The sequence below is a fragment of the Cervus canadensis genome, chromosome 5, assembly GCF_019320065.1.
Source record: "Cervus canadensis isolate Bull #8, Minnesota chromosome 5, ASM1932006v1, whole genome shotgun sequence".
NCBI lineage: Eukaryota > Metazoa > Chordata > Mammalia > Artiodactyla > Cervidae > Cervus > Cervus canadensis.
The window spans coordinates 93242976-93259409 of NC_057390.1; the positions used below are offsets into that span (position 1 = coordinate 93242976).

At 43.0% G+C, this 16434-nt stretch overlaps 1 protein-coding gene across 3 annotated transcripts; it reads left to right on the forward strand.

Moving 5' to 3' along the window:
• Window positions 1-250: 250 nt before the first annotated feature.
• Window positions 251-15338, forward strand: ZNF79 (zinc finger protein 79). Of its 3 annotated transcripts, none has more exons than XM_043469610.1 (5): window positions 251-619; window positions 5559-5644; window positions 7851-7977; window positions 8498-8593; window positions 13901-15338. In XM_043469610.1, exons 1-5 carry the CDS (start codon window positions 604-606, stop codon window positions 15070-15072), a joined length of 1497 nt encoding a protein of 498 aa, XP_043325545.1. In that variant the 5' UTR covers window positions 251-603; the 3' UTR covers window positions 15073-15338. The 3 variants fall into 3 exon arrangements, with proteins under 3 accessions (XP_043325545.1, XP_043325546.1, XP_043325547.1); XM_043469611.1 differs by having other exon boundaries at window positions 7893-7977; XM_043469612.1 differs by lacking the exon at window positions 7851-7977 and having other exon boundaries at window positions 252-619.
• Window positions 15339-16434: the final 1096 nt, after the last annotated feature.

Sequence of the window (16434 nt, forward strand, 5' to 3'; positions counted from 1 at the left end):
ATTCGATTCGTGGATGGACCCCTGCAAGGCATGTACAATAAAGCGTGACGGGAAACACCTTCTGGGAGCAGGAACTGCCGGAAGCCTGGCTAGGAAATACGGTCCACGAAGGTGCGTGGGTCACAGCCTCACACCTAGAGAGAGAACACCTGTTCAGCCAGGAACAGAGCGCAGCGATTTCTGGGAGATGGAGTCCCGTGGCGCAAGGAGGCATGTGCGCATGACCGGAAGTGACGCTTTTAAGGCGCGTCCCCCTTTGGCTCAGAGGCGGGCCTGCGACCGCTGTTTCTGAGCTCCAAGCGGTAGCCGTATCCTGGAACCTTTTCACGTAAACGGCTGCGAGCGGGCTTTTTCAAGCGGTGTCCCGCTAGAGACCGAGTCGGCGGTTGCATCACGGGCTCCCCAGCCGACGCCCGGCTGTGGCTGTGGAGACAATGAGAGACCCGGCCGGACAGCACGGACCCGGCTCAGCCCCGCAGACTCAGATCCGGCCTTTGAGGCGAGAGGCCTGAGAGAAGAGCCCAGAGCGGGGCTGGGGCTGCAGTGAAGCGACTCCGACGCTCAGAGAACTGCTGGGAGGCGGTGGCGCGAGGCGGGACCCGGATGCTGGAGGAAGGAGGTGAGGAGGAGTGTTGGAGCGGTTCGTGGCTTCCAGCCTTCGCGCCAGTACTGCTGTGCGACCCGGTTCGGAACTCAGCGGTTATCCTTTCCACAAGTAGTTGGGGACGGTCCTTTTTTGAATAATTACGGGGTCAAAAAAAGTTGAAGAGCTCAGTCCTGAATCATGTCTGACTGTCCTGTTCCTGGCTCTGATTTGTTGACGTACCTATGGCATTAAAAAGTAGAAGTGGGCACTGGAAAGGGAAATGGGACGAGCTCAGGGCCTCCTTTATTGCTCCTGATCTTCCAGCCCTCTTGAAGCGACCAGGGATACTCGGAATGGGATCCTGTTGGCTTCCTGTGATACCGAGGGTGGGTTCAACCCAGTTGGATTGTGAAATCTTAGCGAATCCTGGGAATTTAGAATCAGAAGACTAGGATTCCTGTTTAAGCTGGGGGGTACCAGCCAGGTCTCTTGACCTGTGTTTCTTCATGGAGGAAAAGGTAAAATGACGTTAACTACCTCGTTCACCTCTAAGAACTGTAAGCATGAAATAAAGTGATGCTTTTGAAAGCACCTTGAATGCTTTCCAGAACAGAACGAATGTGTGTGTGATAGTCACCAGTGAGGCACTGCCATCCTCCCCTAGACCAAGAATTGCTCTGTCACTTATCAAGTGCAATTTCAAATCCAGCATTTCATGTTGTCTTCCCTCAGAGACCCGGGAACACAAGCAGGACAGTTGTCATCCTCCCCATAGTACCAAAGGTGAAAATAAGTACAATGGATAGGTACAGCTCAGTAACGTGAAGTCTGTACTAAGACTAGTGTTCAGACTTGTTTACTTTTTTTTAGAGTTGTTTCTGAGGACTATACTAACACTCTTGTTTGTTTTTCTTTTAATTGAGATATAATTTGTATGCTATAATATTCACTTTGAAAGTATACAGTTCAGTGGCTTTTATTATAGTCACAAAGTTAGGCAACCATCGCCACTATTTAATTCCAGAACATTTTCATCATCTCACAAAGAAACTGGCACTACTCCACAGTCTCCTTTCCCCGTAGTCCCTGGCCAGCTATTCATCGTTCTGTCCCTGTGAATTTGCCTATTCTGGACAATTCATGAAAATAGAATCATACAGTATATGTGTCTGGGTTCTTCCCTTTAGTATGTTTCAAGGTTCATCCATGTCGTAACATGAAGAAATGTACATCCTTTTTATGGCCAAATAATATTCCATTACATGGATTATACCATGTTTTGTTTATCTGTGCCTCAGTTGATGGACATCTGAGTGGTTTCCAGTTTGCGCTATTATGATTAATGTTATGAACGTGCATGCAAACCTTTTCTTTTGAAAATATTTTCATTTTGCTAGGGTTTGTACTTAGGGGAGGAATTACTGTGTAACCATGGTAACTCTGTTTAACTTTCTGAGGAACTACAAACTGTCTTCCACAGTGGCAGCACCATTTCACATTCCCAGTGGCAGTGTATGAGAATTTCAGTTTCTGTACGTCCTCACCAGGCTTTCCTGGTGGCTCAGTGGTAAAGAATCCACCTGCCAATGCAGGAGACACTGGTTTGAGCCCTACTTCGGAAGATCCCCTTGAGAACGAAATAGCAAGGCACTGCTGGGAAATCCCATGGACAGAGGAGCCTGGCGGGTTACAGTCTCCGAGTTAGACACGACTTAGCAACTGAGCACATAGGCATTCACACATCCTCATCAGTACTTTATTTTAATGTGTCTTTTTTATTTTAGCCATCTTAGTGGGTGTGAAGTGATGTCTCACACTGGTTTGATAAGTATTTCTCCAGTGACTCAAGATGTTGAGCATCTTTTCATATACTTACTAGTTTTTTGTATCTCACTTAAATATCTACTCAAATCCATTGCTCATTTTTAAGTTGGGTTATTTGTCCTTCTTTGTTGAGTTTTTAATATAGAGAAATCTGTATATATTTTGGATATTAGACCCTTAGAAGGTGTATGATTTGCAGGTGTCTTCACTTTGATAGTGTCCTTTAAAGCACAAAGTTTTTAATTTTTATCAACTCCCACTTAATTTTTTTCCTTGTACTTTTGATATCATGTCTAATAAATGTATTGCCTAATCAGATGTTATAAAGATTTATATTTTCTTCTTAAAGTTTTAGCTTTTACATTTAACTCTGATCCATTTTGGGTTAATTTTTATAGATGGTGTGAGGTAGGAGTCCAGCTTCATTCTTTTGCATGTAGATATCCAGGTGTCCCACCTCTATTTTGTTGAAAAGAAATTTAATTTCTTGGCACTCTTGTTGAAAATAAGTTGTCCTTAAATGTATGGATTTATTTCTGGACTCTCAGTTCTTCTCCACTGATCTGTCTATCCATAGTACCACCCTACTTTAATTACTGTTGCTTTGTGGAAAGTTTTGATATCGTGAATATGAGTCTTCCATCTCTTGTTCTTTTTCCAGATTGACTGTTCTATGTCCCATGCATTTGCATATGAATTTTAGGAGCAGCTCTTAAATTTTTATTTAAAAAAACAGCTGGGATTTTGATAGGACTGCATTGACTCAAATTAATTTACTGAATATTGCAATCTCAGGATTATTGTCTTTCAGTCCATGCATATGGAATGGCTTTTCATTTATTTAGCTCTTCTGTAGTTTCCTTTTAAAATATTTGGTAGTTTTCACAACTGATAAAGGATAAATTTCCAAAATATACGAGCAGCTAATATAACTCAATACCATAAAAACAAACAACCCAGTCAAAAAGTGGGAAAAAGACCTAAAGAGACATTTCTCCAAAGAAGACATACAAATGGCTAACAAACAGATGAAAAGATGCTCAACATTGCTCATTATTAGAGAAATGCAAATCAAAACTGCAATGAGATATCACCTCACACCTGTCAGAACAGCTGTCATCAAAGTCTACAAATAATAAATGCTGCAAATGGTATGGAAAAAAGGGAGCCCTCTTGCACTGTTTGTGGGAATGTAAATTGATACAGCCACTATGGAAGATGGTATGGAGATTGCTTAAAAAACTAGGAATAAAACCACCATATGACCCAGCAATCCCACTCCTAGGTGTATACCCTGAGGGAAAAAAAATACTGAAAAAAACACATGTATCCCATTGTTCATTGCAGCACTGTTTACAATAGCTAGAACATGGAAACAACCTAGATGTCCATTGAAAGACAAATGGATCAAGTTGTGTTATTAACTTAAAAAAAAAAAAATTGTGTTACGTATACACAATGGAATATTAGTCAACCATAAAAAGGAATGCATTTGAGTCAGTTCTAATGAGGTGGATGAACCTAGAACCTATTATACAGAGTGAAGTACGTCAGAAAGAGAATGCTAAATATCGTATTCTAATGCATATTTACAGAGTCTAGAAAAATTATACTGAAGAATTTATTTACAGAGCAGCAGTGGAGAAACATAGAGAATAGAGAATAGACATAGAGATAGACATAGAGATAGAGAATAGACTTATGGACATGGGGAGAGGGTGAGATATATGGAAAGTGTAAGATAAAAGTTACATTACCATTTTTAAAATAGATAGCTACTTTAAAAAATAGGGAATTTGCTGTATGGCTCAGGAAACTCAAACAGGGGCTCTGTATCAACCTAGAGGGGTGGGATGGGAGGGAGATGGGAGGGAAGTTCAAAAGGGAGGGGATATATGTATACCTATGGCTGATTCTGTTGCAGTTTGACAGAAAACAACAAAATTCTGTAAAGCAATTATCCTTCAATAAATAAATTAATTTAAAAAAAGAATCAGACAAAAGATTAAACAAAAATTTGGTAGTTTTCAGTGTAATGTCTTGCACTTCATATATTCAGTTTATTCCTAGGTGTTTTGTTCTTTTAATTCTCTTTTAATTTTCATTTCTAGATTGTTCACTGCTAGTTACAGAAATATAGTTGGAGAACTGTGTATTCAATTCTTTGCCCATTTTTAATTGAGGTGTCTTTTTATTGTTTGTTCACATTGTATCCTGCAACCTTGCTGAACTTCTTTAGCTATGATAGTTTTTCTGTCGATTTCTTAGGATTTTCTGTGTACAAAATCATACCATTCACAAATAGAGATCGTTTAAATTTTTCCTTTCCAATCTGGATGCGTTTGATTACTTTGCCTGCTATTGCCTGATTGCTCTGGCTAGAACTTCCAGTGTAGTACTGAGTAGAACTGACAAGAGCTGACATCCTTGTCTTGTTCCTGATCTTAGACGAAAAGCATCATTCTTTAGCTCTGGGCTTTCTGGAAATGCCTCTTATCAAGTTGAGGCAGTCCCCTTCTGTTCCTGGTTTATTGGAGGTGTTTTATAGCAAAAGGTATCAGATTCTCTTAAATAGCTTCTTGGTGTTCACTGAGATGATCGTATGGGTTCTCCCCCCCCGCCCCGCCCCCGCCTTTGTATTAATACAGTGTATTATAGATTACTTTTCATGTGTTGAAGCAACCTTACATTCCTGGGATGAATCCCACTTGGTCACTACCTCTTCTTTTGACTAAGCAAATGTCTTTAATTTGCAGAGCCACTTTCTGCAAAGAACTTAATTGATAATAGTTGTAAGCTGTATATTTACACGCCAGGCATTGTGTCAGCTGCTTTGTCTGTGTTTAAATCTTCACAGAAACTTTACAAGGGATCACATAGAAAAGTTGCTGGGAAGTGGTCGATCTGGAATGCTTGACAGTCTTTACACTTTAATGCCTTTCTGTGTCTGAGTGGATTGATGGAACTTCTGAGGTAGAAAAGGAAATGGGAAAATTTATACCCCATTGCAGTTCTGCAAATTCAGCCCCAGTGAGCCCTGGGACCTATAATATCATCTGAACACGCTCTTTAGAGTGAGAATGTGAGGCTTTCTAGTTTGATGAGCTGTGAACTTTTTTGCCTCATTGGTTTCTTTCCCTTCCTCCAGAACCACCTTCTCCAGACCCTGCCCTTCCCCAGGAGGAAGACACAGAAGAGGAAGGAATGGCAGCTGGTCTCACAGCAGGGCCCCAAGTAAGTTGGAAATTTACTCCAAGAAGCAGTCTTTTTTTCTAGAAAAAAAAAACTAACAGTGCTTTTGGTTTTCAATTACAAAAGACACTCATGTTCTTTGTAGAAAACCTGGAAAATGTAGACAATATACTACCCAAGCCCCCAGTCACCTTTATTCCTACAAAGAAATAACACTTAACTTTTTGATTTGTGTGCTTTTAGGTACTCTTGTTGTTGTTGTTTTCCCAGAGATGATTTGTCCTGCTTTGTAACCTTTTTATTTCTACTTAGTAGCATTGAATTAATATTTCCCCCATCATTAAGAGTATTCTACAGAATTATTTCCAATAAACTCCATTTCATAGTCCTTCTGTGAAGGTAAGAACTGTCTTCACCCTTTCCTTTTCTTGACTAGACTAGGAATTGGTCTGTTTTCATTTTTAGAAAGTCTACTCTTGGATTTCCTCATCAATTCTAATCTTTATTAAAAGAAAACTTTTAGTAGTTTTTTTTTTTTTTTTGCTTCTGCTTTCCTTAGATTGATTTTTTTTTTTTAGTGTGTGTTATATTTTTTTTTTCTTATTTTTCATTTATTTATATTAGTTGGAGGCTAATTACTTGACAATATTGTAGTGGTTTTTGCCATACATTGATATGAATCAGCCATGGATTTACATGTGTTCCCCATCCTGAATCCCCCTCCCACCTCCCTCCCCATCCCATCCCTCTGGGGATTTATTTTAAAATTAATATTTTTAACCTCATGAATTCAATCCATAATTTATTTTGTTCCTTTTTTGTTCAGATATATTGAATGTTTTTGGCTGTGATCTTAATTTTTTAAATATGCCAAAACTGTGACTTTGGTTTCTTGTCTGCACATGTGGCTGGTCTGTGCCCCATGGAGGATAGTTTGTGTCTCTTCTCCACACAAAACATGCAGGTATAGTGTAATTGCAGGGTGTAGGACTTTACAACTCTACATGCTCAACCTTATTAAATTAGTCATTTCTTCCATACCTTTATTTTTTGGTTTATTTTGCATTAAATGTCAGCACTGAGCTATTTATTATCTCTTACGGCTATCATATTTTAAATTTCTCCTCGTATTTCCTACAGTTTTTCCCGTATGAATTATATATTTGTTATTTGGTTCATAACCCTTATATCTTCATAGGGGATTTTACTCTCGATTACTATAAAAAAAACCCCAATGTTTTTAAATATTTCATTGTTTTTAAAAATGACCCTCTGTCCCATTTAAAGCATTTCTCAGTGTGAAGATGTATTGGAAGGACAGGTAAAATTAGAAATCAGGAAATTAGTTAAGATTTGTGAAATGCTACTGGCTTAAACAAGGCAGTGGTAGGGGTGTGGAGAGAAATGTGTGAATTCTCATGCTACTGGGGAGGAAGAACGAACATGCATTTGACTTGTGGGGAGCTGCAGGAAAACGGGAAGATGACATCCAGGTGTCTGACATGGCCAACAAGGTACATGAAGGCACCATTTCCTAGGCTGATAACAGATAAAAATGTCCCCGCCTCCACGCCTGTGCTCACGATGCCTCCCCCGATTTGGATAGCCTTCTCTTTCTCCATCTGAGGAATCTGCTCCTTAAAGCCAACTTGGTGGTTGCCTTCTCTCACTGTGGTGTTCCCTGAGTGTCCTACCCCTGCCCTCCATCTAGGACTCCTCTTCCATTATCCTAGTAACTAGAATATCCCTCTCTTTCACACATTGTTACAGGTGGTTGCAAATATGCTTGGCTCTCCTGCTTACTGTAAGATGTCTGAGCTCATGGGAATATTTATTAAATGTTCTGCAAACATTCATCATTCACATTCTTTGCTGATTTGCAGCTGATTCCTTGCCGCATAAACTCACACATTCTAATTTTGTTCTATGTTGGTACTTTCAATTCCCGAGCACCTGTTAGTTTCTGCCCAATTACTGCTCATATGTATATATATTTCTATTTATATATAAAGTCTACAAGAATTATAAACATGTGAAGACAGAGAGACTGTTACTTATTTTCATGCATGAGTGTCCAGTATAGTGTTAGGTATATAGGAAGTGATCAGTGGTGCTTTTCTGGAACTACCCCAAGTCCTTTCAGAGACCTTTAGTAGGTTCACTAACCACCACACCCAGAGCTGCCAGCCTCCCTGCCTCCTCACATTCTAAGGGCACTGGACAAGAAGGAATGTGCTTGTTGTTTCAGGGATCCACACCTTTCAGCAGTTTGACTGTAGATTTTACCCAGGGGGGATGGAGGCAGTTGGCCTCTGCTCCGAGGGACAGGTTCGAGGAAGGGATGCCAGAAAAGTCCAGAAACCTGGTCTTACTGGGTAAGGAAACCATTTAAAATTCAGAATTTGTTCAGTTCTGAAAATCTGTGGTACTTCTCAGTCTTGAGTGATCCTGAGTGTCTCTGATGCACCAGAGGGACAGTGTTTATTCCTCCTCATTCACCAGCAAAAGGTCTCTGCATTCTGGGTTGGGAAATAGCTAGTTTCATTTTGTTGCCCCTCGAAGCTGTACCTCCACATTTTCCTATTTCCCAGAAGGGGTCCTCCATAGTAAGTTCCCATCTTCCTAAGTAACTTCTTTTATGGGCTTGCTTAGCTCTCTGGCTTGACCCCTCCTTGAGGCTGTTTCTTTATCTCTTTTCAGAAATGCTCTACCAAGACTTCAGCACCATTATCTGTCTTTCTTACTGCTGTGTCCCCTAGTGGCCAGCACCAAGTCAGTGCTCCGTTTATTTATTGCGTGAATGAAATGAATGACCTGTTCACCTCCCCCAGTTCTGGGTAGCTATTTATACTTAGTGCAGATCTCTAAGGTCCACTTCTTTTCCCCTTTAAATAGGACTTCCAGTTTCCCAGCCTGGTATGAACTTCCAGTTGGAACAAAGGGAAGGTTCATGGATGCTCAAGAGAGACGGCCTAAGGAATGCCTGTCCAGGTGAGTGAGCAAGGCAGAGTCTCAGGAGGAAAAGCCCCTTTGAAAACATTTGAATATTTTAACAGGGGAGATAGGTATTGCTATGCCACTTTTATAGATGAGGAAAATAAAGCTGAGAGAGGCTGACTCACTGGTTCAGAGCCTCCCAGCTAGAAAGTAGTGAGGCTGGGTTTGAAGCAACACCAGTCAAACTCCAAAGGCCTCTATTCCATACCATCTCCTCAGTCTCCCCAAGCTGGGAGGTATTTGGAAGCACAGGTGGTGTTGCTGGCCTCCAGGAAATGAGAGTCATCTTTGCCGGCCCAGCACATTCCCTGCCTCAGGTACACCTTATTGAGGGTCTGAGGTGCCCACCTTTACCCATCCTTCAGCTGTGACACCTGCTGCTGCTCCCCTGTCTGACTGACTCTATTGGATTCTGCACCCCATCTTCATGGCCATGCTGGAATTTTCTCAATAGCTGACACTAAGAAACTCAGGAAAAACAAAAGCACAGGAAACCATAGTTTCTATGTATGTTTATGTCTTCCTGCTCATCTAAGGCTGCTCACTCCACCTTCACCTTCATATTTCAGCCCTTGCAGGTAAATGACCTCTGGCAGGGCCTGTAGTCCGGCCCAGCTGTGGCAGGGCAGCTACTTTTGATATTTTGAAACTTAAAGCATCAGAGGTACAAATGAACTTAACAGCTTTAAGGTGACGCAATTTTAAATTTTTCTAAAAATGCAGCCTAATGCTTTTATATCTGATTATGGTTGCTGTGAGTCAATGAAAACAAAACAAAGCCTCTGGCTTATTTTCCACAGGGTTTATCTGCACTCTCTCCTTCCCATTTTAGCCTCTCTCTAAGCAGCCTGTCACATGTTACCTCAGTCCTTGTTGTAACTGCAGGCACCACTCACACTCGCTGAAATACTTTCTTTCACAGGGAGCCTGACTCCCCCGCTGCTTCCTTGCCCCTTGCTGCACCCCTTCCCAGCTCACCATCCTTGTTAGGCAGGACCTTTCCCCCTAAGTCCCGAGACCCCGTGTAGAACTTCAGAGATGGAATGCAGGGTTTTATGGCAATAACTGCATTTTCCTGGGAAAAGGCTTCATCAGTCTCAGAGGGGTTCAGGAGCCTAAAAAGGGTACCGAAGAAGATTGAGATCACCAAGTTATGAGAAAGAGAAGTTGGGAAAGGTGTTACCATGGAAACTCTGTGCCCTGAGGTGTCAGTGTAGAGTGTTGGTGTGGAAGCAACTTTGGATGTGGACCCATGGAAGATGCACCGGGTGCTGGCTTACTGCATATCAAGTGCATGGATTCAGAGTAAATCACTAAATTGTGGTCATATGTTTTTATATCTCAAAAATGTGGATAACAAAACCTGTCTTACTTGACAAGACTGATACATATGAAAAAGTTGTTGACAGCGTAGGACTGTATTAATTCTGTGATAAGTGAAGTAATTGGAGGAGTTTTAAATCTGGCTGTTAAGAGTAACTAAAACACTGCCCTGGGGATGTTTTACCTCTGCTCTGAGGCCCCACAGAGCACCCTGGATATTGCTGAGCCTCATGAATGGGTTCAGGGTTCCCTGTTATTCCAACCCACCCTCCCACAGTGACAGACACACCCAGGGCTTGGATGTGCCTTTGCCTCACCCTTTGGTCCATGCCTGGGGTTGTTTTATTAATAGCTACTGGAGGTGCAACAGAGAAAAAGATTGAGTCCCTGCTTACATACTAGCAAGGAACGTAAATAGAATGAGTTAACAAAATAACTGGTAGAACATTGAATAGTGGTGAGTACTGTAGGAATGGGAATACCAGTGAGGGCTATTCTCAATTAGATGAGTAGGAGAGACCACTTTGAGGAGGTGACATTGGCACTGAGGTCTGAAGGAAGAGTATGAGCCAGCTGTTTGAGTGTCTGCATAAGGAACATCCTGGGCCACACCGTGTGTTGAAGCTTTGAGTGGAGATGAATTTGACTTGTGTTAGGATCAGAAGACCCTAGGACTCAGTAAGTAAGGGTGCTGGGCAGGGCAGCAGACCATATAAGACTCAGAGGCCATGGAAGACGTTCAGGTTTTATCCAGGTAGGAAGAAAGGAAGCCACTGAAGGTGTTGAGCAGAAAAAGGATAATATTTGATTTGTGTTTGAGAAGATAACGTGTGGAGACTAGACTTTCAGGGTTGAAGACCGGAAGCAGGGAGATCAGTTAGGACATAACAATAAGAGGATGGTGGTGGGTCAGGACAAAGATTCAGGACATACTTGGTGTTACAGCCAACAGGACTCACTAGGGATTGGATATGAGAGATAAGGCATTAAGGGTGACCCTGGTCTGAGCAGTTGGGTGAATAGAAGGGCTGACTAAGTCACTGGCTAGAAAGGGAAAATCACCACTTCTATTTTTGGGTATACTCGGTTTGAGATATTATTAGACTCTCTTATACAGGAGCTGGCACTCAGGGGAGAGGTGAGCTGAGGCAAGACAGTTCATGAACATCACATGGTCTGTTTTTTGTCTCTGTGGTTGGGCATGCCATATCTTATTTACCCGACCAGGGATCGAACCTGTGACCCCTGCAATGGAAACACGGAATCCTAACCTGTTAGTCCTACTACTGCTGCTGCTAAGTCACTTCAGTCGTGTCCGACTCTTTGCGACCCCATAGACGGCAGCCCACCAGGCTCCCCCGTTCCTGGGATTCTCCAAGCAAGAACACTGGAGTGGGTTGCCATTTCCTTCTGCAGTGCATGAAAGTGAAAGTGAAGTCGCTCAGTCGTATCCGACTCTTAGCGACCTCATGGACTGCAGCCTACCAGGCTCCTCCGTCCATGGGATTCTCCAGGCAAGAGTACTGGAGTGGGGTGCCATTGCCTTCTCCGAGTAGGTAGGTAGTGGTATCTTGCTGCTAAGTCACTTCAGTCATGTCCGACTCTGTGCGACCCCACAGATGTCAGCCCACCAGGCTGTCCCGTCCCTGGGGTTCTCCAGGCAAGAACACTGGAGTGGGTTGCCATTTCCTTCTCCAATGCAGGAAAGTGAAAAGTGAAAGTGAAGTCGCTCAGTTGCGTCTGACTCTTAGTGACCCCATGGATCGCAGCCTACCAGGCTCCTCCATCCATGGGATTTTCCAGGCAAGAGTACTGGAGTGCCATTGCCTTCTCTGCCTGTTAGTCCTAACCTGACCTTAATTGCTCCTTTCTCCTACTGCTTCTTTTATTATCACTTTTCTTCTTTCCATCTTTCACTCAGATAAGACAGTCAGTATTTGAGAGCTGTCAGAGTCTTCTAAGGCCTAATACCAGGTGACATAGAGATGCCTTCAACCCGCAAGAGGGACTTCTGTGCTCTTGGTAGACGAGGCTCCAGATGCACATGCAACTCACAGGGAAAACTGCTTAGTGGGGAACATATTTACAAGACAGAGGTTCAAGATAATAACAAGCAGTCATAGAACACTTGCTGTTTCTCAGGTATGTTCTGGGTCATTTGTGTTTTAGCTCATTTAGTTCTCATGATTCTGTAAGAGAGCTACATTCACAGATAATAAATCCAAGGTATAGTAATTTGCCCAAAGTTGTATCGATAGCAGGAGGTACGGCCAAGATTTGAACCCAGGCAACCTGGATCAGGGTTCTCTATAGAAATTCAAATAAAGGGCACCTAAAACTAACCTGTTTCCCTAGATAAGGTAGAAACAGGAAGAACCATTTCAGGAAAATTGACCCTTGAGAAAAGAAGCTCCATTGTCTCCCTAAAACTCCACTCCCTGTAGCTATAAGCCTCCATGGAGACAGACAGGTGTCTGGAACCAGAGGGTTCAATTAGTTTTAACACTTCCCAAATGCTATACATTAAGTCACACTTTAAGGTTTTCTCTTAAAATGAATGTGGTCCCAAGGAGGAAGAATCATTGGGACCTCCCTGGTGGTCCAGTTGTTAAGGCTCCACTCGTCCACTGCAGGGGGCAAGGGTTCAATCCGTGGGCCGGGAAGTAAGCTGCTGCATGCTGTGCCACAAGGCCAGAAAAAAGAATCAGCTCTTTTAAAAAAATATCACCCACTCCTGTCCATGTTATAAAAGCAATTAAGGTAACTATGTAATTTTATATATTCTTGCACTTAACAGCATATTGTTTATCACTGCATATTCTTTCAAAGCAAGATTTTTATAACTTATTATAAAAATAATACTGTCACTGGAGAACATTAGAAATAAACATAAGCATTGAAGAACATAAAGACAACACAGCTTACCTTCACATTGTATAGTTTGCCAGCGTTTTTTCAATAAATATCTTTCTACAAAAGGAATTATAGTGCACAGATTGCACACATGACTTAACTCCTAAATAGTGTCTCTTAACTGGCTATACTATAGTCATTCCTTGTTATTAAAACATTTAGGTATTTGCTTTTCATTTGACAAATAATGCAGTGTTGAGAACAAATGATGTCAGTGCAGCTCTATGTAATTTCTCATTAGTTCCTCAGGATAGATTCTTACTAGTGGAATTCTGATGTCAGCATTTCAGACTCTGGACAGGTGCAGCCCGATTGCTTTCCAGAAAGCTTGTTCCTGTTTATGCAGCCACACAGTATGTGACATCCCAACTGCTGCACCCTTACCCCCACTCTAGAATTAACGTTTTTTTTTGAAATCTTGCTGATTTCATAGGTGAAAAGGTTCATCCTGCTGGCATCAATCGTAAGCTTTTTAAAGTGAATTATCTCAACCTGGTAAGTAGGTTGCCCAAAACCATACTGAGAATTGTGAGACTAAGAAGACAGCTCATGACAACCCCAGGACTTGGCAAAAGCGCAGGAGAGGAGTGTCAGAAATAAAACAGGAGAGGTGTGCATCTGAGGCAAGCTCAGGATCCACTTCTGCTGTTTAGGAAGGGGAGCAAAGGGTGCTCAGGTCTCTGAAAAGTTTTCTGGTCAGTCAGTTGAGAACAGAAGCATCCTGGGGCTTCCCTGGCGACTCAGATGGTAGAGAATCTACCTGTAATGCAGGCAACCGAAGTTCAATCCCTGGGTCGGGAAGATCCCTTGGAGCAGGGAATGGCAACCCACTCCAGTATTCTTGCCTGGAGAATCCCATGGACAGAGGAGCCTGGTGGGCTGCAATCCATGGGGCCACAAAGAGTCGGACTGAGCAGCTAACACTTACATACACATCCTGGGTGAAAGGGGTGAAGCATGGAACCAGTCTGCATACAGGCTTAGCCCAGCTCCTTCAGCCTTCATACTGTAGCATCTTCTACCACCAAAAGAATTTTTAAAATTACTTTTCTAAATTTTCTTCAGATTGGAAGATTATATCTGAATCACCACCTGAGCAAGACATTTCTGAAGAATCATTCCAAGATCCAAGTGTAGAGATGCCTTCTGGGGAGTCAGAGCACAGGAACAGTGAACTGGGGAAGAGCCTCAATCTGAGACCATTCCTTTCTCCACAGCAGAGAGTTCCTACAGAAGTGAGATCCCGTACATGGGACACACACGCAGAGAGCTTTGGGAAGAACGCAGGTACAGTTAAAGCTCACAGAGTGAAGCCGTACACGTGTAACGAATGTGGCAAGGCCTTCAGTTATTGTTCTTCCCTTTCTCAGCATCAGAAGAGCCACACTGGGGAGAAGCCATACGAGTGCAATGAATGTGGGAAGGCCTTCAGCCAGAGCTCATCTCTTATTCAGCACCAGAGGATTCACACTGGAGAGAAACCTTATAAATGCAGTGAATGTGGGAGAGCCTTCAGCCAAAACGCAAACCTCACAAAACACCAGCGAACTCATACTGGAGAAAAACCCTACAAATGTACTGAATGTGAGAAAGCCTTCAGTGACTGTTCAGCCCTTGTTCAGCACCAGAGAATCCACACTGGAGAGAAGCCTTACGAGTGTAGTGACTGTGGGAAGGCCTTCCGCCACAGTGCAAATCTTACCAACCACCAGCGGACTCACACAGGGGAGAAGCCCTACAAGTGCAGCAACTGTGAGAAGGCCTTCAGCTACTGTGCGGCATTTATTCAGCACCAGAGAATCCATACAGGGGAGAAACCCTACAAATGTAACGCATGTGGGAAGGCCTTCAGCCAGAGTGCAAACCTCACAAACCACCAGAGGATTCACACTGGAGAGAAACCCTACAAGTGTAGTGAGTGCGGGAAAGCATTCAGCCAAAGTACAAACCTTATAATCCACCAAAAGACCCACACTGGAGAGAAACCTTATAAATGTAATGACTGCGGGAAATTCTTCAGTGAAAGCTCCGCCCTTATTCGGCATCATATAATTCACACAGGAGAAAAGCCCTATGAGTGCAATGAGTGTGGAAAGGCATTTAACCAGAGCTCATCCCTTAGTCAGCATCAGCGAATTCACACTGGTGTGAAACCCTATGAATGTAGAGAGTGTGGGAAGGCCTTCAGGTGTAGTTCAGCTTTCATTAGACATCAGAGACTCCATGCTGGAGAGTAACTGGGAACATAACTGAAGTGGATGGGGACCTGACAGGTAATTTGAACGCTTAGCCCAGAGCCACATGCAAAAGCACCTTTTAATAAATAGTCACTATTTTACACCTTACACCTTGCATGTGGTGCTCCTTTATCAACACCTTGGTAAGCATAGACTGCCCAGCTCCAGTTACACTGTTCTCAAGATTTACCTTTAACTCAGAAACCTTGGTTTATAAAGAACAAGTGAAGGACTTGGTTTGTGCATAAAAGGCCAGGTATCTTGCAGTGGTCTGTCTTAGTCATCTCTGCTTGAATGATGGCTATTGCAAAAGAACCAAGAACAGTGGCTGGGGACAAGTACTCCCCAAAACTGGGCCACTAAGATATCAGACTTGGGGAGTGGATTCAAGTGAGGATCCCAGGGTCAACTGTTATTAGAATGGGGATGGGGGAGACTCCCTGATGCTGCACACAGCCTGCACTTTCTGAGCCGTTCAGGGGAACTGACTGACAAGTATTTAGTTACTACCGTCAAGAAGACAGGTTGAGGGTGCACCCTCAGCAAGGTTCAGTTCAGTTGCTCAGTCGTGTCCGACTCTGTGACCCCATGAATCACAGCACGCCAGGTCTCCCTGTCCATCACCAACTCCCGGAGTTTACTCAGTTCATGTCCATTGAGTCAGTGATGCCATCCAGCCATCTCATCCTTTGTCGTCCCCTTCTCCTCCTGCCCCCAGTCCCTCCCAGCATCAGGGTCTTTTCTAATGAGTCAACTCTTTGCATGAGGTGGCCAAAGTACTGGAGTTTCAGCTTCAGCATCAGTCCTTCCAATGAACACCCAGGACTGATGTCCTTCAGGATGGACTGGTTGGATCTCCTTGCAGTCCAAGGGACTCTCAAGAGTCTTCTCCAACACCACAGTTCAAAAGCATCAATTCTTCGGCGCTCAGCTTTCTTCACAGTCCAACTCTCACATCCATACATACCACTGGAAAAACCATAGCCTTGACTAGACGGACCTTTGTTGGCAATGTAATGTCTCTGTTTTTTAATATGCTGTCTAGGTTGGTCATAACTTTCCTTCCAAGGAATAAGCGTCTTTTAATTTCATGGCTGCAATCAGCATCTGCAGTGATTTTGGAGCCCAGAAAAATAAAGTCAGCCACTGTTTCCACTGTTTCCCCATCTATTTGCCATGAAGTGATGGGACCAGATGCCATGATCTTAGTTTTCTGAATGTTGAGCTTTAAGCCAACTTTTTCACTCTCCTCTTTCACTTTCATCAAGAGGCTCTTTAGTTCTTCTTCACTTTCTGCCATAAGGGTGGTGTCATCTGCATATCTGAGGTTATTGATATTTCTCCCGGCAATCTTGATTCCAG